At 43.0% G+C, this 23,577-nt stretch overlaps 15 protein-coding genes across 15 annotated transcripts; 5 read left to right on the top strand and 10 right to left on the bottom strand.

Annotated features, from left to right (window-relative positions):
- Window positions 1-780: 780 nt before the first annotated feature.
- On the top strand, window positions 781-2,853 carry LAS17 (actin-binding protein LAS17; the record flags this gene model as incomplete). Its single annotated transcript, XM_037290181.1, has 1 exon — window positions 781-2,853. One exon carries the CDS (start codon window positions 781-783, stop codon window positions 2,851-2,853), a length of 2,073 nt encoding a protein of 690 aa, XP_037146076.1.
- A 60-nt stretch (window positions 2,854-2,913) lies between these two features.
- Window positions 2,914-3,969, bottom strand: HG535_0G02340 (uncharacterized protein; the record flags this gene model as incomplete). Its single annotated transcript, XM_037290180.1, has 1 exon — window positions 2,914-3,969. One exon carries the CDS (start codon window positions 3,967-3,969, stop codon window positions 2,914-2,916), a length of 1,056 nt encoding a protein of 351 aa, XP_037146075.1.
- Window positions 3,970-4,179: 210 nt separating this feature from the next.
- On the bottom strand, window positions 4,180-4,741 carry HG535_0G02330 (40S ribosomal protein eS30; the record flags this gene model as incomplete). Its single annotated transcript, XM_037290179.1, has 2 exons — window positions 4,180-4,368; window positions 4,739-4,741. 2 exons carry the CDS (start codon window positions 4,739-4,741, stop codon window positions 4,180-4,182), a joined length of 192 nt encoding a protein of 63 aa, XP_037146074.1.
- A 969-nt stretch (window positions 4,742-5,710) lies between these two features.
- On the top strand, window positions 5,711-6,898 carry SER1 (O-phospho-L-serine:2-oxoglutarate transaminase; the record flags this gene model as incomplete). Its single annotated transcript, XM_037290178.1, has 1 exon — window positions 5,711-6,898. One exon carries the CDS (start codon window positions 5,711-5,713, stop codon window positions 6,896-6,898), a length of 1,188 nt encoding a protein of 395 aa, XP_037146073.1.
- Window positions 6,899-6,929: 31 nt separating this feature from the next.
- On the bottom strand, window positions 6,930-8,204 carry MEC3 (Mec3p; the record flags this gene model as incomplete). The annotated part of the gene is made up of 1 exon (XM_037290177.1): window positions 6,930-8,204. One exon carries the CDS (start codon window positions 8,202-8,204, stop codon window positions 6,930-6,932), a length of 1,275 nt encoding a protein of 424 aa, XP_037146072.1.
- A 197-nt stretch (window positions 8,205-8,401) lies between these two features.
- GUF1 (GTPase GUF1) lies at window positions 8,402-10,339 on the top strand (the record flags this gene model as incomplete). The annotated part of the gene is made up of 1 exon (XM_037290176.1): window positions 8,402-10,339. One exon carries the CDS (start codon window positions 8,402-8,404, stop codon window positions 10,337-10,339), a length of 1,938 nt encoding a protein of 645 aa, XP_037146071.1.
- A 96-nt stretch (window positions 10,340-10,435) lies between these two features.
- Window positions 10,436-11,260, bottom strand: COQ11 (ubiquinone biosynthesis protein COQ11; the record flags this gene model as incomplete). The annotated part of the gene is made up of 1 exon (XM_037290175.1): window positions 10,436-11,260. The coding sequence occupies one exon, from the start codon at window positions 11,258-11,260 to the stop codon at window positions 10,436-10,438; it is 825 nt and encodes a 274-aa protein (XP_037146070.1).
- A 492-nt stretch (window positions 11,261-11,752) lies between these two features.
- Window positions 11,753-12,931, bottom strand: GCD7 (translation initiation factor eIF2B subunit beta; the record flags this gene model as incomplete). The annotated part of the gene is made up of 1 exon (XM_037290174.1): window positions 11,753-12,931. The coding sequence occupies one exon, from the start codon at window positions 12,929-12,931 to the stop codon at window positions 11,753-11,755; it is 1,179 nt and encodes a 392-aa protein (XP_037146069.1).
- A 268-nt stretch (window positions 12,932-13,199) lies between these two features.
- Window positions 13,200-13,781, bottom strand: SEC72 (Sec63 complex subunit SEC72; the record flags this gene model as incomplete). The annotated part of the gene is made up of 1 exon (XM_037290173.1): window positions 13,200-13,781. The coding sequence occupies one exon, from the start codon at window positions 13,779-13,781 to the stop codon at window positions 13,200-13,202; it is 582 nt and encodes a 193-aa protein (XP_037146068.1).
- Window positions 13,782-14,126: 345 nt separating this feature from the next.
- Window positions 14,127-14,792, bottom strand: GSP1 (Ran GTPase GSP1; the record flags this gene model as incomplete). Its single annotated transcript, XM_037290172.1, has 1 exon — window positions 14,127-14,792. One exon carries the CDS (start codon window positions 14,790-14,792, stop codon window positions 14,127-14,129), a length of 666 nt encoding a protein of 221 aa, XP_037146067.1.
- A 267-nt stretch (window positions 14,793-15,059) lies between these two features.
- Window positions 15,060-15,821, bottom strand: HG535_0G02250 (uncharacterized protein; the record flags this gene model as incomplete). The annotated part of the gene is made up of 1 exon (XM_037290171.1): window positions 15,060-15,821. The coding sequence occupies one exon, from the start codon at window positions 15,819-15,821 to the stop codon at window positions 15,060-15,062; it is 762 nt and encodes a 253-aa protein (XP_037146066.1).
- A 223-nt stretch (window positions 15,822-16,044) lies between these two features.
- On the bottom strand, window positions 16,045-16,401 carry ATP14 (F1F0 ATP synthase subunit h; the record flags this gene model as incomplete). Its single annotated transcript, XM_037290170.1, has 1 exon — window positions 16,045-16,401. One exon carries the CDS (start codon window positions 16,399-16,401, stop codon window positions 16,045-16,047), a length of 357 nt encoding a protein of 118 aa, XP_037146065.1.
- Window positions 16,402-17,815: 1,414 nt separating this feature from the next.
- On the bottom strand, window positions 17,816-18,457 carry YHC1 (Yhc1p; the record flags this gene model as incomplete). Its single annotated transcript, XM_037290169.1, has 1 exon — window positions 17,816-18,457. The coding sequence occupies one exon, from the start codon at window positions 18,455-18,457 to the stop codon at window positions 17,816-17,818; it is 642 nt and encodes a 213-aa protein (XP_037146064.1).
- A 247-nt stretch (window positions 18,458-18,704) lies between these two features.
- On the top strand, window positions 18,705-20,000 carry TUF1 (translation elongation factor Tu; the record flags this gene model as incomplete). Its single annotated transcript, XM_037290168.1, has 1 exon — window positions 18,705-20,000. The coding sequence occupies one exon, from the start codon at window positions 18,705-18,707 to the stop codon at window positions 19,998-20,000; it is 1,296 nt and encodes a 431-aa protein (XP_037146063.1).
- Window positions 20,001-21,488: 1,488 nt separating this feature from the next.
- Window positions 21,489-23,432, top strand: ECM38 (gamma-glutamyltransferase; the record flags this gene model as incomplete). Its single annotated transcript, XM_037290167.1, has 1 exon — window positions 21,489-23,432. One exon carries the CDS (start codon window positions 21,489-21,491, stop codon window positions 23,430-23,432), a length of 1,944 nt encoding a protein of 647 aa, XP_037146062.1.
- Between the last annotated feature and the right edge of the window lie 145 nt (window positions 23,433-23,577).

The raw sequence follows: 23,577 nt of genomic DNA, 5'->3' as shown, positions 1-23,577 counted from the left end.
GAAACAATGCACGCTCAGCACGCTGGTTACCTGAAGCCTGAACCATAAACATTGCTAAGAGATTCGCAACCTTCAGTAAAGTAGGCTTTTCTGCAGCAAATCTTTGTTGAGGGCTGTTCAGGCAAAGTCTAAAACATAGTGACAGGCACGAAAGGTCAACAGTGGGGCCTGGAAAAAGAACAAACTGTAAACACGAACTGGTAAACACGCAATTGTAAACAATTCACGTCATCTAAAGGCAATAGACGTGTTACAGCGGGACCTCGACTCTTCGACGTGTATTAGAGCTGAGGCTTGTTTCAAACTTTTAAGACCAGCCATTTCTTTCAATAGTATAGGAACGTCACGAAAGAAAATATATACACCCATACATCACCACCAAATTAACCATTATTCCACGAAAAACCCTGTTTAGAGTGCATTTCTAACACAATCGATGCAATTAAAGCCAACCGCAAGATTCTATCCTACCAATTACTCAGTTCACTGCAGCTAGAAGTGAACTAAACCTCTTTGATGCATTTTCGTATGTCACTAAGGCACATTGAGATTACCCACATGTAAGAAAGCTTGTGTCATGTGAAAAGCACATGATCAAAGAGAGCACACTTCGCGTGGCATTTACCGACGTAGAAAGGGGGAAAAGTATAGAACAGTGATGACATTGACAGAACTGATAAATCTAATTGCGTAAGAAACGAAGAATTTTACGCACAGCTGTAGACCGGAATTAGGCTACAAGCAATTTTACAGTAAGACTGATTCCATCGTTCGAAGAAGATGGGTCTGTTGACCTCAGCTGACAAGGAGAATATTAAAATTGCACTGCCTAAGTCGGCCAATAAAGTAATAGATGTCGCAGTTGCAAGGTTATATATTGCATACCCCGATCCCAATCGATGGACTTATACAGGCCTTTCTGGAGCAATTGTGCTGGTTGACGATTTGGTGGGCCACTCTTTCTTCTTCAAGCTGGTCGATATTAAGGGTCACAATGGAGTGCTATGGGATCAAGAATTGTACGTCAATTTTCAGTATTATCAGGATCGTACTTTCTTCCACACGTTTGAGCTTGAAGAGTGCTTTGCGGGCCTGTTATTTGAAGATTTAAATGAGGCAAGTCACTTCTTGAAGCGAGTGCAAAAACGTGAACGTTACGCATCAAAAAAGACTTTATCAAATAAGAACGCCATTGCATTAACAAAGAAGATCACAGAGCAGGAATCTGGCAATGTGTTCCATGGGCCCCGTGGAGAGTCTCTAATTGCAAATCAGAGGGAACGCTACAATTATAATAACACAGAACATATACCTATAACAAAAAACAAGGCTCCTCCTCCTCCTCCTCCTCCTGTTGCAGCAGTGCCGTCAGAAGAATCTGAATCTGAATCTGAACCAGACTACGACTCCGAGACCGATAATCAAACTTCTTCAGAATGGACTTCAGCAGCACCATCAATGCCAAGCACACCTGCTCTGGGCGCACCACCGGCAGAGCCTGTTGCGAAACGTTCTTTCAGAGTACCTCCTGCACCTGCTCTTGGTACACCGCCTGCACCTCCCGCACCGCCCGCACCGCCCGCACAGCCTGCACCACCTGCACCACCTGCACCACCTGCACCACCTGCAACGTCGTCGCCTGTTTCTCCACAACAACCTCTGCCAACTGCACACAAGACTAATAATCCATTTCCATTCCCAGTGCCGCAGCTAGCAAACCAAAAACCGCCAGCGGTTTTCTCAAGTTCTCCACAACAGTTGGGGCAGCCTCAACAACAATTTGGGCAGCCTCAACAACAGTTTGGTCAACCTCCACAACGGTTTGGTCAACCTCCACAACAATTTGGTCAACCTTCACAACAATTTGGTCAATCTCCACAGCAATTTGGCCAACCTCCTCAAAATGGTGGTCGACCAGTACCATCCCTTCCCAACAGAAGCGCCCGTGCCGTACCACCCCCTCCCAGCAGATCAGCAATTCCAGGAGGCGGGCGCGTTCCACCACCTGTTCCACCGTTACGACGTGGTCCAGCTCCTCCACCGCCACCTCATAGGAATACCAATATGTACACAATGAATAGAGTTTCTTCGGGTCCACCGCTCACCAGTAGTGCTACGGGTGGTAAGCCGCCGGTACCTCCACCTCCACCAAGACGTGGTCCAGCTCCACCACCGCCGGCGAGAGCTTCTCGTATAGTCAGCAGCCCTCCACAGGCCCCTATGGCACCAGGTTATCAAAGCCAATCTCCATCCTATTCACCTACTCCACCAACGACGTTCAACAGTGTGCGAGCGCAAGAGCAACCAACGTACCCTCAACAATCATTTGCCATGGAACTACCTCCGCCACCAATGCAGCAACAGAATCAACAATATGTTGCGCCACCACCTCCACCTCCTTTCCCAACACAACAGCCAGGTGCCCCTACCGCAGTGGCGCCTCCGCCACCTCCGCCAGCATTCTTAGGGCAACCACAAGCATCATCGGTACCACCTCCACCTCCGCCAGCATTTTTAGGGCAACCACAAGCATCGTCGGTACCACCTCCGCCAGCTCAAGGGCCTGATGTTGATTTTGCTGAAAGTACTGGTGATAGTGGTAGGGATGCCCTGTTAGCATCTATCAGGGGTGCTGGTGGTATTCATGCACTCAAAAGAGTGGATAAATCTCAATTGGATAAACCATCAGTCTTACTGCAGGAAGCCAAGGGAGAAAAACCACAAATTTCCTCGTCATCTGCACCGGCGCCCGGCGGTGGGCCTGCGTCTTTGGCAGATGCTCTTGCTGCAGCATTAAATAAAAGAAAGACTAAAGTTGGGTCTGACGATTACGATGATGGCGATGACTGGTAGTTGTACAATTATATATTATCTATCGTATTGACTGAATAAAAAGCACAAAATTCACATTACTCAACTCTTTTCTTGAAAGTACTTATTTTCCCAAACTTGGATCCATTTTGATTTTTTCGGATCTGATTTGTTCAATATTTTTATTGTATCAACCATTTTTCTCAAGCTTTCATTCAATTGAGCGATGTCGTCTTCGAAATCATCAGAATTGAAGCTCAAATCTGAAACTAAAAAATCTGAAATCAATTCGTCAATCTGTTCGATCACTTTATGCTGTATATCATTTAACTTGTCCAAAGTTGAACCTTTCGAATCCTTGGAAGTATAGATATTTGAACTGAGAGATTTGGCAAAAGATGAAAGGAGCAGTTTTATCATTTTCAAATTTGTTTCCCAATCTTTGAGAAAACATTTCATTTGTTCTAGAATTTCCTGTCCATCTTGTGACCGTGACGAGTCTTCATCATTGTCATCATCTTCTTCATCCTCGTCCCCAAGTAACAAATCGTTACCCATTTGTGGATCTTCAAGCCATGAGGAAATGTCTTCCATCACATCGTCCACTAAGCTACAATTGTTGCGAATATTGTCAGCTAGAATCTGGAAATTACCCTTGTGTGCCAAATTATCTAGCGAATCGCATGCCGCCCAGATGAGACCAACAGCGTAAAGTCTTTGATCCTTTTCATTATCGGTGCCATTTAATAAACGATCAATCTCGTCATATAATGTAGAAATACCGTTTAATAGGTTGATTACGAGTGAATTCAAAGTTTGTATGAAAAATTGTGCCCATTTATCCTCTTTATCTTTATGAAACAGTGGCAATAAACTCAGAAGCATGAAGATCTTATCGTTAAAGCTTTTCAACTCGTTAAAAACAGCAGATAGATTCCGATAAAACTTATCCTCTTGGCAAATGATACCGATCTTTGTAGAATGTGCTTTTATAATTTGTGATAGTTTCTTTATTTCAGTTATTGGGTCAGAATCCTTGAGCGATGTGCTCGAAGAAAGATCGAAAAGAGAATCGGCTGTCTTGTATGGTCTAATACAAGACCTATTGCTCTGCAAAAGCTCCAACAGTTTGTCCTTATCCGTAACAGCGTCTGTCATTATGTCGTATTGACATGTGATGGAGTTACCGAACAAGTTTTCAGTGCCAGCGCACACTTTTAAACTAGCCAGTTTACCTTAGTATATCTTAACTTCGTTCCGTTAATGTAAATATGTAGCATTTTAAAAGAAACTAAAACTTATACATAAAACAAATATATGTAAATGATATGATATATTTAATAAATGGTCTAATTAAAACTATCCCATCTATTGAGAAGAAGGACCTGGGTTCATTCTTCTCTTACCGTTGGTCAAAGTAACATTGACAAATCTTCTAGTGTACAACATTCTCTTGTAAGCACGACCCTTTGGTTTCTTTGGCTTTTCTTGCTTTTCAACTTTTGGAGTTTGGGACTTGACCTTACCAGCACGAGCTAGAGAACCGTGAACTTTACCCTGTAAGAAAACAAAAGTATTGCGAGTTAGTATATATTCAATAGAAACCTTGCCTTTCTAAGCCGTGCAGGAGACGAGTGAACAGCACCTTGTTTTCGCACCACTCTCCTCTTAAACTGGAACCACATCGTGCTCTAGGACAAGCCCCTCATCCACATCAGAGCTGCGTAGTAGTGACATCTTGGTGTCGGAGTCTCGGTGCTGGTGGTTGTGGTGGCGATTATTGTCATCATCATCGTCAGCATCGTGACTACAGTGCTAACATATTACCAGTCCGGATAGGTGCACCTATAGTTTCCTCACTCTCATCTCCATATCTGCTGTGGCCTTAAAACATTTCCTCTTTTCCAAAACACAAATAATTACGTACCATTTTAGCTTAATTCGTCGATACTTCTACTTGTGCAAATAACACTATAAGTTCAAATGTAATAGTTTTACTATTGATATCTCCTTTTTCTTCTAGTTCCTTTCACTGGATATTCCGTATACAATGCAAACCGGATTGCCACCGCAAGAGGCTCCCTCTGCCCGTCGAGGCCAACGCGATACTTCCTATCCTACTAAGTTCTCCCCGCTCCGCCTACTATCCCTGCCTATGCGAGCCTCTCACTGCCGGTGGGAGAACATTTCCAGACAGAGGCGGTTCATTCTGCAAGCTGTCCAGAGATCTCACAGGGTGGGAGTACCTTCCCCCGCCAACAGAGCTTTAGGTATGAAGAGAGAAGCGTTTCGGTGGAACCAAAAGAGACGCAAGTTTGTTTTTTTGAAACTAAATATCAGAAGGGGACTGGGTGCTGGTCTCTCAGAACCCAAACACTAATAGTTTTATCTTCATGGTGTTAGGATGTAACAGTCACTTGATTTTATTACGGCTTCTCTGTTTTCATTCAAGGGCGCTGAGTTTTTTAGGGGAGAGTTGATTTGTCCGATATCGCTACATGAGTGTTTGAGCCCTCACCGGACAATGCAGATGCGGTTTGTGAGGCCGTGACGTACCTTGGCGTAGAAGGTGACAGAAACAACTAGTCTTCAGAAGTAAGCTCGTACAATTTGATCAGCTCGTGGCATCTAACGTCACGTTAAGGAGCGTCACAATCGCGAACATTAGAACTTTCTGGGCCGGGTAACCTATTTAATAGGAATTGCTGTCATCTTATAAAAATTATTTACTGTCATCAAGATGATAGATCATATACTACGTCGGCAACTCAGTCAGAAGTCAAATGAAATATTACAGTACCTTGAATGATAAAAGTGATCTTCCGAAGAGTCATAGGAAAGACTAGGTTCTAACAAGAACCTTCACCTCTAAGTGGAAGTTGACAAAGTGCCCACAGATATGACATTGCAGAGAGAAGAACCTACCCATTTCGGTGCGGGCCCTGCACAATTACCTACTGAGGTGTTGCAACAATCTGCAAAAGATTTGATCAATTTTAACAATCTTGGGTTGGGTATCGGCGAAATTTCTCACCGTTCCAAGGATGCTACCAAGGTAATTGACGATGCAAAGGCTCATTTGAAAGAGCTCATGAACATACCAGATACTCATGAAGTGTTTTTCATGCAGGGTGGTGGCACCACAGGATTTTCATCCATCGCATCGAATTTGTCCGCTGCTTACTTGGGTAAGACTGGTAAAGTTGGAACTGCAGGGTATTTGGTCACTGGGTCCTGGTCACAGAAATCCCTCGAGGAAGCAAAAAGGCTAAGAGTGCCAACTGAGGTCATCTTCAATTCAAAAGATTATAACAATGGTAAATATGGCTCTATACCACCAGAATCCGAATGGGCCGGTAAAGTCAAGGATGGCCAGTTCTCATATGTGTACCTTTGCGAAAATGAAACCGTGCATGGTGTTGAATGGCCAAGACTACCTGAATGTGTTACTTCGAATCCAGATATTGAGCTTGTTGCTGATCTGTCAAGTGATATTTTATCACGGGAAATTCCAGTGTCGCAATACGGTCTAATTATTGCTGGTGCGCAAAAGAATATTGGGCTTGCGGGATTGACGTTGTACATTATCAAGAAGTCAATCTTGGAAGATATCAAGAAAGCATCAGAGGAGGAAATACATAAGGCGGGTTTGCCAATTACCCCAATAGCCTTTGATTTCCCAACCGTTGTGAAAAATAACTCCGCCTACAACACTATCCCAATATTTACTCTTCATGTCATGGACTTGGTTTTTCAACATTTACTAAAGAAAGGTGGTGTCAAAGCGCAACAGTTCGAAAACGAGAAAAAGGCAGATATTTTGTACACATCTTTGGATCAGTTCCCAAACTTTTACAATATGCCTGTTGACAAGTCTTGCAGATCAAAAATGAATGTTGTATTCACTCTAAAGAAGGAAGGTCTAGATGAAAAATTCTTAAAAGAAGCTGCAGAGTTGAACCTAACTGGGTTGAAAGGTCATCGTTCTGTTGGTGGCTTCAGAGCCTCTATTTACAATGCTTTATCTGTTGAAAGTGTTCAAAAATTAGCTAATTTTGTTAGAGAATTTGCTGAAAAAAATGCCTAATCATCTGTTATCTATGAGCTTTTTACTCTTTTTATAGCCGCTTCGATCGAAGCATATAGTAAACGATTTGACCTCTTTCTCTGGCTTTCGTATCCATTTCATCATCATTATCATCGTCGTTAAAGACACTCCTGTCAAGAGAACAATGTAAAACGCAAGATTGATCATGAGATATTGCCAAGATGACTTCTTCAAATGCGATATAAAGCCTATGACAAACTCTCCAGTCTTTGGGTTGTATGAAAACTTCATGTAAGTGTATGCTTTCTTTTTCGGCTTTCTCAACCATTACTGATATGTCATTCAACTGGACATCTGATTCATGTGCAATATTTCCTGTCATTTCACTATCTTCAACTCTCATGCTTTCGTATTCATCGTCGAGTAGTTCCTGCCTATCTGCGTCGATTTTATCCAAGTCGGATCTTTGTGACATATCAGATACTGCTCCAGATGGTGCTACGGGATCCAGGACTCCATTCCAGGCGATTTCTGAATCCCATGCAGCCCCTTCGACTATCATTCTGAGCTGATCTTGATAGCCTTCTTCCTCATCTTCCTTTCGTAACGCACTGAGTTTCACATGTTTGACGCTGTTGTATCTTTCAATTCTCTTCATAAAATTCAGAAAGGATGGTCCGAATGAACTTGTGAAGGGAGGCAACTTATCTATTTGTATTTTTGAATAATCGATGGAGGGTTCTAATATTCTTGCATCTTGAGCCCGAAAAAGCATTTTTACAGGCACTTCAAAAGAGTGCATCACTGTTTTACTATTTTCAAGCATGTTTGTTGATACGCTTGAACCGTGATCAACAGTTGAGTCCACAGCTTGTGTATGTATTATCTCTTCAAAGGTGACACGTAAAGTACAAAGGGTGTTCCGTTTGGGCGTACGACTACCATCTTTTTGCGGTTCTTGCTTTGTCTCCGGAATCGCTTGTAACTTAATGGTCATGTCAGAGCCACTCCCTTGGTTCATCGCACGGTCGTACCTCTTGAATACGCTTTGTAAATATTCACAATTGTATTCCATGGTTATTGCGTTTTGTTCTCGCACGGAAACAACGTTATAGAGCTTGAATACATCCATAGGTATAGTGCACCATAACTGACTGCTGTCATCTTGTAGTATTGTACTACTGCTGCCAGATAATGACTTGGGTGTAGAAATAAAAACTACTTTCTCACTATTGAACCTTAAAACAGCTGTCTGTCTCAGCGATGCTACATTTGAAATCGCAGTACTCAGCAGTTTGTAATCTTCTGGACTCTCGCATCCATTTATTATAAGCTTTAACTTCATCTAGCAGCTCCTCTGTGTCATATAAAGATATCTGCTTTGTTTTTCCAACCGCTCAATCAGATATCGAGACCCTTTCGCGATGCCTTCCATATGTTTTTGGCAAAACCTTTGCAAAACTTTGATAGTTGATACGCCGTCCTTATAAACCAAATTCCATGCAGTGGTTACATTGAAGTTTTCTTTCCCACTTACAATTTATGCTTAAATTTCGGCTCATACGAAGGCCATCGGTGCAGAACGTCTGGACGTCATTTATTCGATATACTCATGCTAACGCACCAACTAAATTAGAAGCACTTCAAAAAAGAATTGAAGACATCCCGATCGAAAACTATAGAAACTTTTCCATCGTTGCTCATGTGGATCATGGTAAATCTACCTTGAGTGACAGGTTACTGGAATTGACAAACGTCATTAAGCAAGGAGATGGAAACAAACAGGTATTGGATAAACTAGAAGTTGAAAGAGAAAGAGGCATTACCATCAAAGCTCAAACCTGTTCAATGTTTTACCATGATAAGAGAAATTGCAAGGACTATTTGCTACACCTGGTCGATACTCCTGGTCATGTCGATTTCAGAGGTGAGGTGTCAAGATCATATGCATCCTGTGGTGGTGCTCTCTTACTGGTGGATGCCTCTCAGGGTGTACAAGCACAAACTGTTGCAAATTTTTACCTTGCATACAGCATGGGCTTGACGCTTGTACCCGTGATTAATAAAATAGATTTGGACCTCGCCGATATTGCACAGGCAGAAGACCAAATAGTGAACACATTTGAACTACCTGAAGAGGATATCATACGTGTAAGTGCCAAAACGGGGCTTAACATAAAAGCTGATTTGCTACCAGCTATTATCGACCGTATTCCGCCTCCACAAGGTCTCAGCACGAAGCCATTCAGGGCCCTTTTAGTAGATTCCTGGTATGACTCTTACATGGGAGTCGTGTTACTGGTACACATAGTTGACGGAAAACTCCGAAAGGGCGATAAAATTATTAGTGCTCAAACGGATAAGAAGTATGAGATCAGAGAAATTGGTATCATGTATCCCGATAGGATACCTACTGGATCCCTCAGCACCGGGCAAGTTGGCTATATTGTTCCAGGTATGAAAGCTTCGAAAGAGGCGAAGATTGGAGACACATTAATGCACTTTGGTCGTGAATCGGAAACGGAAGTCCTCCCAGGGTTTGAAGAAACGAAACCGATGGTATTTGTTGGTGCATTTCCCGCGGATGGTGCTGAATTCAAAGCTTTGGATGACGATATCAACAGGTTGGTGCTGAATGATAGATCCGTTTTGTTACAGCGTGAAACATCTAATGCTTTAGGACAGGGCTGGAGATTGGGTTTTCTTGGTTCACTACATGCATCGGTGTTCAGAGAACGATTAGAAAAAGAGTACGGATCGAAATTAATTATTACTCAGCCAACTGTGCCGTATCTGATCAAATTCAGAGATGGAACAGATAAGATCATCACTAACCCTGACGACTTTCCAGACTTGGCTCTGCGTAAAACGAAAATAATGTGTTTTCAGGAACCTTATGTTGAGGCTATAATGACCTTACCACAAGAATATCTCGGAAGCGTCATAAAATTATGCGATAATAATCGGGGGCAGCAAATTGAGATATCCTGTTTGAACATGACAGGTCAAGTTATGCTAAAATACCATTTACCTTTAGCACAACTTGTTGACGATTTCTTCGGCAAGTTAAAGTCGGTGTCGAGAGGCTATGCATCCCTTGATTACGAAGATATTGGATACTTCGATTCTGATGTTGTCAAGCTAGAACTACTAGTAAATGGCAAGGGGGTGGATGCGTTAGCTCAAGTTATGCATAGATCTCAAGTTGATCGTGTTGGCAAAGAATGGGTGACAAAATTTAAAGAATTTATCAAATCTCAACTATACGAAGTGGTAATCCAAGCAAGAGCAAATGGTAAGATATTGGCTCGTGAGACAATAAAAGCAAGAAGAAAGGATGTTTTGGCTAAATTGCATGCATCCGACGTTTCCAGAAGGAAGAAGTTACTTTCAAAACAGAAAGAGGGTAAAAAACAACTAAGGAGTATCGGCAATGTCCAGGTTAGTCAAGAAGCCTACCAAGCCTTTTTAAGAAGATAGCATAAATGAAAAAAATAAATTCATACTCCATAAATAATAGAGTAATACTTGTATATAAAGACAATGCTTGTAACTTTTGATGACGAATAAAAATGTTTATGCTTTGAGAATATCTTCTAGGTTCACAACACCTTCGAATTGCTGATCTCGTATCCTAGAAATGATACTTCTGCTGACTTGTTGAATGGAAATTGTTGGTCTGATCACTTCATTGAAAAGCTGCACATTGTTTCCCAAAATAACTTTGTTTCCACAATTTAACAGCTCCAGGGCGTTGTGGATGTACGAACGTGCATCTTTTGATCTTTTATTGGAGTCGAACATGAAGCCTGGTCTCATCAAAATAGGCCTCAATAGATGATCGCGTTTCATCAGTTCCTTCTCAGCGCCTCGTTTAGAGGTTATATACCCTTCAGGAATCAGTGGAAATCCTCTATCTGCCGATATGTAAGTAAATGACGGACGATCTTCTACCGCTGTTTTGCTAGGGTCGAGAGTCTTCATAAGAGCATCCGCCACAATTAGAGCGCTTTGTTTGTTCATTCTTTCATAGGTAAAATTTGGATCTTTATTTTGCAGAGGGTTTTTGCCAAAACTAGGCAACCAGTTCTTCAAATCTAGCGATATATTAAGCGGTTTCCGCACACTCTTCTTGTAGCTTTCCTCTTCCAAAAGAATTCCGAGAGAGTGAACAACATTTGGGCTTCCTGCCAAATGTTTATGGTATGTATCGGGAGAGAACACGTTGGCACTATTCCAATTCACCTCATTTATCCATCTTTCATCTCTCAAAGATTGTGGAGCTGGTGGTTTACCCGATCTCGAGAGCGATACGACTTGAAATCCCTTTTCAATGGCTTCTTGGCAAATTCTCTTACCCAAAAATCCAGTGCCACCAAAAACAACGACCTTATTAAGCATCAATAATAGCTAGCAGATATTTTACTCGAGAACAATTCCACTGAAGGGTTTTCGTGTATAACAAGTAACTAGATATTAATGTTAAAGGGCTCCTTGACCTGTTAATACGCAAGAACGTTTCAAGTGATTCATCCGCATTTATGCCATGCACCATCTAGCTGATACGTATCAATGTAAGAACTTCTAATTACAAAAAATGTATCGTGGAAGCAATTAAGCGATACTCTCGTACTCAAAGAAGTCTAGTAAGATTTTAATTTAGCCCATTGATTTTCACCGTGTCCAAAATTGAACAAAATATGAAATCATCCAGCTCAAGAACGAGTTATTGGAAGGAACTTGATCGAGCGAGGCACAGGGCGGAAGAGTTGTCTAGCAAGATAGAAAACACTAAAATTATTATTATCATTATGGAATTATTTTCATTTTGAGACTATGCATTGATAGTATTTGTCACTTTGTGATGTGCTCTTGTAAGATGGCGAAAATGTTTCAAGCAGAAACTTGATCTAAATGAACATCAACTTGTTTGTAGTTATCCCACGCCACACGATATATGAAACTTGGTGCAAAGCCTCCAATGTTAGTGATATAGATATCTATGTTCTCCGGTGGAATGTAATCTGTAATTGGATTTATGATATCGAGTCTATTTTGTGGATCCATTAAGGGTAACACGCATTGCGAACCGCCAAACTCAACGAATTTTTCAACATCAAATGGATATAGTGGGGATAGCTTGTACAGACCTGCAACGGCGAAAACGGGTGTTTTGAATTCTCTAGCACATTCACAAACGGAAGAAACACCCGATGTTGATGATATGGAACCACCGTTAACGAAAACGGCTTTTGTACCGATGATTACTTTTCCAACCCGAGACATTAAGGCAAATACTGCTGAATCAGGTATGATTATAGTTTCTATGTTGTGTTGTGCAAGTTTCTTAGCAAATTCATGTGCTTTCGATGTATTGGTTGGGAATCCCTCAGTAACTAAAACGGTAAAGGTTCTATTACTTCTTTCACGAGTCTTTATAAGAAATTTAAGAACCGTTTTGGATTCGGGTGTCGGCGTCAGTAGAAGTTCGTGGTCATGGATTAGGTCGATAGCAATTTGTTGAATTCCATCATCTATATTTGTGATTTCATCTATAAGATCTTTTATACCTTGGATGGCTACCTGACGGAAGTCTGTTTTGCTTTTTTGGTTATTTTTCTGTAGTTTATGTTGTAGTTGTTGTGGTTGTTGTTGTGGTTGTTGTTGATTTTCTGGTTTTTGCAGAAGGTTAAACATCGAGGAGATCATGGGCTCTGTGACAGTATTAATCAATGCATTGCTTTCTATGCCAACAAGGCTATCGCGTAAGTCTTCTTCAACCTCATCACGGATAACAGCTAGAATTCTCTTTATAACGTTGCCGCAACAAAACGCAGTTGGTTGAGCCTTCTCCAGTCTATTAGCTAGATCTCTAATTTGCTCAATCAGCTCGTTGACGTGAGACCAACGAGCGGCAGATATGAACCTTTTGAGAATCTGTAATGTTTCTAGTGCCATGGCATATGGTGAGTCTATCTGCCTCCTTCTCAATCTGGCGAGAAACGATTCGATGGTAACATTAATATCTGAACTGGATGATGAAGATAAAGACAACGCTGTGGAGGATGCCATTGCCGAAAAAGACTCTAGCTTGTTTCTTTACTGAAGAATTGCAGTCAATGAGTAAGAATTTCAAAATTCGAAAATTTTTTTCCCCAAGTTGTTCTGTGGTTATGGAAAGAGGACCACACCGAAAAACAAAAAAGCGAGATCAGCGGTAGATCAAGAAAATACTATGCTAATAACAGATTTCAATGCCCCCCCGGAGGCTCTTTTTTGTTTCTATATCTCTATATAACCTGTCCTAGAAGTAAAAATAATTGTGATAGAGTGGCACCGCCTAAATATCGCCGTTGTAATTAGCTAAACGTCTTGTGCATTCTAACATGAGAGCCTTTAGTTTAACATTTTGTGGTTGTAAACTCAAGCCTCTTTCACAATCAATACGTGCTTGATCCAACTGACCTAATTTAAGCAAAGCGTCTGTTTTCCTTATCATTATTTCTGGTTGAACCAAGCCAGTATTAAGCAGCATGTCTAGATCTTGCAATGCATCCAAATATTTTCCCTGTACCAATGAAAGATCTATTTTGTGACGCAACATGAATTGCATTTCTTGTAGTTGAACAGCAAATGCTTCCCAGGGTGCCCTCTTACGTTGAGCCATTTCAATCGCCAACGTGATGTTCTTCAAAGCTTCTGGCAATCTGTTCTGTTTGGCATTTTTCAACCCGCTCTCGAACAGATTTTTAATCAGTTTAGTTGAGTCATCGTGAGGTTGAGGAGTAAAGTTGGGATTAGATTCTGCGACTAGTGATTGTGTCAAAGCATTGATTTGTGCAATGTTAATTTCCTGCGATTCCAAAACAGTACCAGAACCACTGATTTTCTTTGTATTTATATCGTATTGCAAAGTTGCCATGCTCAAATAGACTAGTAGTTACAACTTACTACTGTACGAAAGAAAACAAACGTCAATGTTTCTAAATTTACAGGTTTATGACACTTGTTCAGAACTATCAATTTTCGTTGTTTTCATGTAGCACGGTTGCGAATGACAAAAAAAAGATCCATTGAAAAGAAAGTACTACACGACACAAATTATAGCTTGAGATAAATTTTTTTCTTCTGAAATATAGCAGCTTCTCCTTCAGTATGATCTTTCATATATATTCTATATAGAAATAAGTGGGTAATCGATTAAACAAACCTTCAGGGAAAAGAGTCGATAATGGAGCAAAAACAAACGAAGTATGCTTTTTGCTGATTATAAATCAGCATCATCCTCATCTGGCAATGGTAATGCAGTGGCTTGTTCCATTTCTTGTTGGTATTGTTGCATCAATTGTTCGTCAACTTGGACCTCTGGTGGAGCCAAAGCTGGGGAAGCGACGAATTCCAATTGTGGGTTACCAGCCAATTTTCTGGCTAACCACAAGAAGGGCTTTTCAAAGTTGTAATTGGATTTGGCGGAGATATCGTAGTATTGCAAATTCTTCTTTCTGTGGAAAGTGATTGTCTTTGCCTTGACTTTTCTCTCTTTGACATCAACTTTGTTACCACATAGAACGATTGGAATATTCTCACAAACACGGACCAAATCTCTGTGCCAGTTTGGAACGTTCTTATAAGTGATCCTTGAAGTAACATCGAACATGATGATACCACATTGTGCGTTGATATAGTAGCCGTCTCTTAGACCACCAAATTTTTCTTGACCAGCGGTATCCCAAACATCGAACTTAATTTCACCAAAGTTGGTGTAGAAAGACAATGGGTGGACTTCAACACCAATTGTAGCAATATATTTCTTTTCAAATTCACCGGTCAAATGTCTCTTAACAAATGTGGTTTTACCAGTACCACCATCACCAACAAGAACTAGTTTAAAAGTTGGAACCTCACCTTGAGCATTAGCAGCTGGGGCAGACATTGTTATCTAAATATATGTTTATATATCTCTTTCTTGAACACAGTTGAACGGGTTGGAAAGATCTTGCGATGAAGACTCTTGAATCACTTGTGTGTTATTATTCAAATCATTACTTGAACTGGATTCTTTGAGATGGCCAAAGGGGAAAAAAAAAATTTGATATCTTTATGTACGTAGCTCATAGTACACGGGTGCCACCTGTACTAGAGTCTCAAAATGAAAAACATCGATATATAAACCGCTGTGTGGGAAATATAGGCTCTGTTGCTACGGTTCAGGCGATTGCGAATTCTGCGCTATTGCCACGATCTCGTACCAGTCGGCTATGAGTTCCTGAAGATCATCGTTTGACAGCTGCTGGAGTCGCGGGCTTCTAGCAGGGGGCGGAAGACCACGGACCCCCATTATCACACTTGAATATGTGTAGCGGTTGACAGTTTCGAGGAACTGGGCCAATTCGCGAGCCAATTCTTGATGCTCATCGCGGGTTTCGAGCAGCGATGAGATTTCTTCCTCGTACTTCGCTACCTGCGTGTAGTGAACATTTCGCGACAATGCTGTCACATCTTGATTTATTTCCCAAGTCAAATCGCTGGCATGGCTTGTTCCGTTGTGCCTTCTGTTTCGCTCCAGCTGAAGCTGCTGCCGGAGCTCTTCTATGGTAGATTCTAGCTTGTTCACCTTCACTTTGTACCGCTGTGAAAGCAGCTTTGAGTCAGTGCGAGGCGATTTGTCTGTGGGCTTCACCACTCTTGCGAGCTTTCTCACGGCTCTCGGAGACTTTTCGACAGGCTCTGGTTGTGCCTTTTGGGAGGCTTGGTCCTGCAACTGCTGTCTGGCGTGCAGTTCCAATATCTGTGCGTTTTTGTCGTCGAGCGACCTCAGCAGCCTGTGGATGGTGTTCACCACGAGCCTGTTATCATCAATTGTGCCGTCGAGCTTCAGCAACAGCTCGTGTTTCAGGAACCCCTTGAGAACCAGCTGCGAGTTCACATACCCAGCAGCCTCCTCGATACTGCGAAATTTCATCCGTGTGTGCCTTACCTTGCCCTACGACACACCGCTTGCTGGGCGTACGTCCATGTGTACATGTGTGCATCGAGCGCGCCTGCTATGTACACTAAAAAACAAAAAAAGCCATCGCTATATTGGCACAGACACCTGCCAATCTCCACCCAGAGGCTCACGCATACTTGACGGATTGAAATTACACGTTTTGCATAGTTTGAATATATATATATATTTTTCGTTTTCAGTGCGAGTGCGACTCTTCTTCGACGTCGTCCAGGACAAGCCAGTCGTCCTCGATATTGCCGTCTTCCGATGCGCCTGCCTCGCTGCCCTTGGTCTCCACCAGCTCGTCTTGATACGCCTTCAACGCATCGTTGCCCTGTGCCTCGACGTCAGGGATGCTTGGCTTTACCGGCTCACTCCATGGCTTGACACTCCCCTCTGCATCCTTAGCAGTGATTGGACTCAGCTTGACATTCTTGAGCTCTCTCAAGTACAGTTCCTGGACGACGTTGCGTCTGGCGGGGCTCGACGATAGCAGGCGGACGTTCGATCTTTGTAACAACGAAGAGGTTCTTCTGAAAGCGACTTGGAACATTGTGCGGGCGACTCAAGGAAACGTGTCTGAACGTGTCTTACTGCTGCTGCTGCCTCTTGTACTCACCTGCCCTGCTCTCTGTTCAACTGAAAGATGTCTAATACTGTCTCGAGAGCATAACCCACCACCCATCACCATCCAGCCGCCTGGCGCCCTCCTGCCACTTCGGGGCACGCTGCGACCACTGATTGGCTCGTCGCAAGCGACACCGACACGCCAGCCCGACGGCATCTCCATCGCTCCGCACGAGCGGCACCGCGCCGTTACCCGGCCCGCCGTTGCCCGCTCCCTCGTTCCGGGCGCCGCCCCCTCCTGGTCCATTTGCTGCATTGGGCAAACGCACCCTTCTTTGGTTACCCGCGCTTATTATGGACACTCGCTTCAAGGGCCGGCGTCATTTTGATCCGTCGTCTGTCCGGTCCCCTCGCTCGCCCCCCGTTTGCCTGCGAAATTTAAACGCCCAGCTGCCCTCGGAGCCTCGTACCCGCGGATGCTCACGTCCGTTTTGTCCGGTTGCTGCTACGCTTTAAGGGAGCGCCCGTTCGGCGGCACATTCTGCGCGACTATCGGCGGCATAGATACAGATGGAAGAATCATGGATACAGAGCTTATTTTCGATATGCGTAAGGTGCACCGAGAAGGGCAGCTTGGATGCGTTTTAGCTGCTTTGGCTGCTTTGGCTGCTTTACTCAGCGAAGCGAAGCGGAGTGACCGGCGGACGGACGGCACTGCCATGGAGTGCGCTGCACTGCAACGCACAGTGAAGCGAAGAGTGAAATATCTTAGTAATTCAGTGTCAAGTGCAGTGAGTTATTATTTAATTGCTTTACGAAAAGGGGAATAGTAATTGATTTACTCTGGCGATCCATCGTGGTGTCGATGCCCCCGGCAGCAGCACAGTTCGGAGGCAGATATCTTTACACCTGTATTTATATAAAAGAGACCAGCACAGCCCTGAACATATTGGCGCCAGCACAGCAAGCACAGCCAGCACAGACAGGGGCATCGCATCGGAGTAGAATGAGTAATAGTAATGTGTACCGGTTTTTCATGAACTGCCTCGACTTCGAGGACGAGCCCATAGATAACTATCTGGGCATAATACTGATATGGTTTTTGATCGGGGTGATCATGCTGCTGGTGGTGGGAGTGGTTTTTCTGGTCATTCTTTCGCGGGTGCAGGACGAGGACGCAAGCGACGAGTGCTGCGACGAGGAGAAGCAGGAGGCGGCGGGATTCGCGGCGTGAGTGTCGATCGGATGATAGCATGCTATTGGATAGGTAATTTTCTACGTAATGGTTTAATGATTAATATAACGCAACTTAATATAATGCGACGTAGTGTGGGCGCATGTGGTTACGCTGCTGAGACGCTGCGCGGCAGTCTGGACAGTTCTGGGCCAGGACTCGCAGTTCAGTACTTTTTCCGTCTGAGTATTCTTTTTCTGGACTCGTCGATCGACTTGATGAGCGAGCCGCCGTTGTCGTTGTACAGTCTTGTTTTCGGGACGGTGCTGCTCCACTGGGTCAGGATGCGCGGGGGCTCGAGGGAGAATTCGGTGGTGGTGCAGTTCTTGTGGGCGACGGTCTCGTTTCTCGTGCGCGCCTGCGGTGTGGCGGTGTCGGCGGCGGCGTTGGCGCGTTGCGGGAGCCTGTTGGCCCTGACCAGGTCCCCTATGTCGAGCCGGTTGGAGTCTATGAAGACTTTGGAGTATCCTGGCGAGCCATCGTAGAGTTTGTGTAGGATGCCTGTGTGGGGCTGCGCCAGCTCTTTCTTGTGTGCGCGAGCGAGTCTTGCAGCGCTCTTGTTTTCGCTGTTGGACAAGCAGTGCAGAGCGGCGGGTTTGGGACTGTCCGGTGGGCGTGAAGGTGGGGCTGGAGCCGGTCTGTGGGTTTTTTTCTGCCGGAAGATGCATTTGTTCTCGTCTCTGGCCTTGTTTCGGTAGTAGTCCGCAGTTATTCGCAGATGGTTCTTTCCCACAAGATGCGATTTCCTGACGCTGAGCGTGTCGTGTGTCAGGTACGAGTGACAGTACTCACAGTAATATCTTGCCATCTCTTCTGCGACTGGTTTCTGTCGGCCTCACGGGCCCGGTGACCGCGCTGCTCGTTGTGCGTTTATATGTCTGATATTAGCTTTTGTTGTGCTTGCTGGATTGGCGCGGTTACCCGACCCAGGTTTTTTCACTTCGGTTTTCCCCCCGGTTCCAGGAAAGGCTTCAAAATTTGCATTGGATATTTGTTCCACTTCCATATTTCTGGCTCATACGTAGAGGATTTACACATCTAGAGCAAGTGCCGTGATGTCTTTGTTGAGGTTGCCCTCTGGAGCTTTGTGTAGAGGTTTCTTAAGACCAGCCAGTTTGGCAAGAAACTTCTCTTCATCGTTGCGTATATCTGCTGCTGCGTTCGATCGTAAGAAACCGCATTTAAACGTCGGTACCATTGGACACGTTGATCATGGTAAAACAACTTTGACAGCTGCCATTACGAAAACTTTAGCCAAAAACGGTGGTGCCGACTTCTTAGATTATGCCGCTATCGATAAGGCTCCTGAAGAAAGAGCCCGTGGGATTACTATATCTACTGCGCATGTTGAGTACGAAACAGCGAATAGACATTACTCGCACGTCGACTGTCCCGGACATGCCGATTACATCAAAAACATGATTACAGGTGCTGCTCAGATGGATGGTGCGATTATTGTTGTTGCCGCCACCGACGGTCAAATGCCACAAACTAGAGAGCATTTGTTGCTAGCAAGACAGGTGGGTGTTCAGCATATTGTTGTTTTTGTTAACAAGGTTGATACAATGGACGACCCGGAAATGTTGGAATTGGTTGAAATGGAAATGAGAGAGTTGTTAACTCAGTACGGCTTCGACGGTGATAACGTTCCAGTCATCATGGGTTCAGCTCTTTGCGCTTTGGAAGATCGTCAACCGGAAATTGGTGAACAGGCAGTTATGAAATTACTCGAAGCCGTCGATGAATACATTCCAACCCCAAAGAGAGATCTAGAAAAACCATTCTTGATGCCAGTTGAAGATATTTTCTCGATCTCTGGTAGAGGTACAGTGGTTACTGGCCGTGTTGAAAGAGGTAATTTGAAGAAGGGTGAAGAAATTGAAATCGTTGGTCACAATACAACTCCGATCAAGACTATCGTTACTGGTATTGAAATGTTTAGAAAAGAATTGGACCAAGCTATGGCTGGTGATAATGCTGGTATTCTATTAAGAGGTGTCAGAAGAGATCAACTGAAGAGAGGGATGGTCTTGTGTAAACCAGGTACTGTCAAGGCTCACACCAAATTCTTATCCTCCCTATATATCTTATCAAAGGAAGAAGGCGGTAGACACTCTGGATTTGGTGAAAACTACAGACCACAAATGTTTATTAGAACTGCTGACGTTACCGTCGTTTTAAAGTTCCCACAATCTATTGAGGATCACTCTATGCAAGTTATGCCGGGTGATAACGTCGAGATGGAATGTGAATTGATTCATCCAACTCCTTTGGAAGTCGGCCAACGTTTCAATATTAGAGAAGGTGGTAAGACTGTTGGTACCGGTTTAATCACTCGTATCATTGAATGAAAGAAAATAATGATCAACAAGCCAATTTGAAATTCTCATGTAAATACGAAATTTTTGCAATTATTTTGGTTAATCATTTTATTATATATTATTGTTAAATGTTTATTGTCAGAACTTGTACGTAAGGAAGCTTCCTATTAAATATTCCCTTCAATATTCAGTTATAGCTTTCGGCGTGTTTTAGAGGTGCCATAAGCATGTAAGATCGATATAGCCCAGCTGCTACGTTTCCACTATATATTCGCAAGGAATAAATAAATCTTCGTCCTGACTTTCCTTAGTCGAAATGAAAGTATAGGAAGCTTTCTCATTTACGATTGTACTACTTAGCATGGTGGACAGCGGTAGCATCCTCGACTCAACCTCTGATTCAAAGTCGCAGTCATTTATTTTATGCGTTACTACGCTGTTTTATTAGTGGTAGTTCGTTGGCCGGCTGTCCTCAGACCTCCAATATCGCGTTCTTATGCCACAAATTTGTAGATGGAGCATTGTCTAAGGGGGGATTCTGTAAAGTCTCTTAACAATTCTGCCAAAAAATGCTGCTCTTTCAGCTTGAATTCAACTGCTTCTTTATGGCTGAGTTTTACTGGCATGATCATGTCCTGCGATCTCCTTTAAGGCAGATGCTCTATTTTTCCTATGGTAGTTCACGAGAGACGTGATAAATTCTCTATCCCCGACCGTTCTTCTTTTTGCTTTTTTCTGCGCACCTGCATAAGAGTTTACATTCAGTATTTGAGGAGCCCATTAAATCTAAGGCTTCATGTATCAATTTCTGTAACCGAAAACCACTTTGCTTTTAAACTTGGATAGAGAGAATAAGAGCATAACCCACGACTTAAAAAATTCTTGTAGTTGCTTGTGAACTGTTAATCGTGCCCCACATGAATGGTTTATTGTATTGAGCTGAGATGCCTCAAAGTTCTCCGCGCCTGCTTCCGATCTGTCAAAGATGACCTTCACCTAGCACCACTTAAAACATATAGGAGTACCCCGCTGCCAAACTTGCAGTAACGTGACAAAATTACTGTCAATTTTGGTGGTTCAAAGAGAGTCCATGTTCGATTGAGTATTTAGATCTTCGTAAGCTGATCGATCTCGTTAGTTGGGTACTTGTGCATCTATAGCCAATGCCTCATTCCCAAGCTGGCAGGTCATATGTTTTCTTTCAATTGCAAGATCAGCGATTGACTTTTTGGGGAGAGGGGGGTCTCTATGCCTTAAGTTCTTGGAGGGATTAGAGATATTTAGACTGTGTTTATATGTTCAAAAAAATCGATCCACTGGTTAGAAATCTTGTACAAATCGGTCTTTTCGATAAGCGAGCGGGCTTAGATTAGAAATAAAAAAGTTGATAAGCAAGGCTCGAGACAATTGGCCAAAGCAACGCGACTTTACAAAGCATATATTACTCTATCTTTGAAAAGACTTCTCATATAACACTTCAATGGAGTGTGCAATCTAGTACCTCACAAAGACGATACTATGAGATTTTTAGCGCGTTCAACTATATTACACATGACTAAGAATCGAGATTGTTTGAATCTGAGTTACAGAAACTCTGTATATTTTGTGACGCTTTTGCTTTTTGCGTTACTTCAATTTACTGAGAGTTACCGAATACCTAAATCATTTGCCTCCTCCCGTTACCCTTTCAACGTATATGAGGTGTCTGCCGATGGCAGTGACCATGATATAAGCATAGACCCCCTGTTGCGGCAGCCAACCTTAACACCGGATCCTAGACTTTTGAAGATAGGAGCACATGCTGCGATTAGTTCAGATTTAGAAGTATGCAGTAATCTTACCATGTCAAAGGTTCTTCAGAAATTTCCAGGCGCAAATGCAGCAGATGCTGCTGTAACGCAAGCGCTATGCATAGGTATGATCAACTTCTTTAATAGTGGAGTAGGCGGGGGAGGATATGCCGTTTTCTCAAGCAGAAATGAAGATGCCAATCTTTTCGTTGATTTTAGAGAGAAGGCACCCGCTGGATCTCATAAACGTATGTTCAATGACTGCCCAGAATGCTCTAAAATTGGTGGGCTAGCCATTGCTGTACCTGGGGAATTGATGGGATTGTATCACCTATATAAGGAGCGGGGCAGTGGTAAAGTTAGTTGGTACGATCTCGTTGAACCTGTTGCAAGTTTGGGCAATGAGGGTTGGAAAATAGGTGAAGTTCTCGGTGCCTGTCTAAAACTGTATGAGTCTCACTTGATATCTTTTAGTAATGAATGGTCATTTGTGATGAATAGCACTGGTAATGGTGTCAAAAAAACAGGTGAACTTATTAGAAGAGAAAAGTTTTCTAACATGTTGATGGAATTAGCAAGAAATGGCTCTGTCGCACCGTTCTATGATCCCCAACACTGGATTGCTCAATCAATTGTAAAAACCATTCAAGATTATGATGGTATAATGACGGCCGATGATTTGGCAAGTTATCGTGCGGAAAGTGGCAAACCGTTGTCTCTTAAAATTAGAGCTGGATTTCGACATGCACCTGATAACGATTTAACTGTTTTGACTAGCAGTGGCTCGAGTTCAGGCGCTGCACTAATCTCGGCATTGTCAATTCTTGATAAATTTGAGAGTAAGCAGGGAGATGATTATATTTCAAAGCCAACATTTGAATTGATAGAAGCCATGAAATGGATGGCCAGTGCACGTAGTAGATTAGGTGATTTTGATGGTTACGAGCTTCCTGCACATATCAAGGAGATCATATCGCAAAATTGGACGGACGCTGCAGCAGAACATATTGCAATGAATTCGCAGGATGGCAAACTTCAGACGTTGAGTAATTGGACCCTCTACCATCCGGCGTATGAGATTAACGACCCTCATGGGACTGCGCATTTTAGTATTGTGGACGAATTCGGAAATGCTGTTTCTTTAACTACAACAATTAACTTATTATTTGGTTCGATGGTACACGATCCAGAAACAGGAATAATTTTTAATAACGAAATGGATGATTTTTCACAACATGATAGATCGAACAGCTTTGCATTAGCGCCCTCAATATATAATTATCCAGAACCAGGGAAGAGACCACTTTCATCAGCAGTGCCGGTTATTGTTGTGAACGAACTGGGACTTCCCGATTTGGTTGTAGGAGCCTCCGGCGGTTCCACTATTTCCACAAGTGTCCTACAAGCTATTGTAAGAAGCTATTGGTACAAAATGCCGTTATTGGAAACAATTGCATACCCTCGCGTGCATCACCAGCTTTTGCCCAATCATGTAGAGGTTGAGAGTTTTGCTATGCTTGGAAAGGATACCATAGCCGCCCTCAAGTCAATGGGCCACCAACTGAAAGAACAGGTACCAAGAAGTGTCATTAACGCCATAAGATTCTGCGATGGTTCATGGTGTGCAGTAAGTGATTATTGGAGGAAAAGGGGTGTTTCTTCAGTCTACTGATTTATAATTACGTAGCAGGTTTTTAAAGTAACTTGATACAGTTTTTATTGTATTCAATGTTTCGCTTCGTGGATGTCATTGACATCTTGTTTTTTTTTTTCGCGATCTACAAACGTAAATACTGAGAAAAGTGAGCCATCATATT

The sequence above is a fragment of the Zygotorulaspora mrakii genome, chromosome 7 (assembly GCF_013402915.1).
Source record: "Zygotorulaspora mrakii chromosome 7, complete sequence".
Lineage (NCBI taxonomy): Eukaryota > Fungi > Ascomycota > Saccharomycetes > Saccharomycetales > Saccharomycetaceae > Zygotorulaspora > Zygotorulaspora mrakii.
The sequence above is the reverse complement of the archived record's forward strand: the minus strand, read 5'-3'. Positions and strand labels throughout refer to the sequence as shown.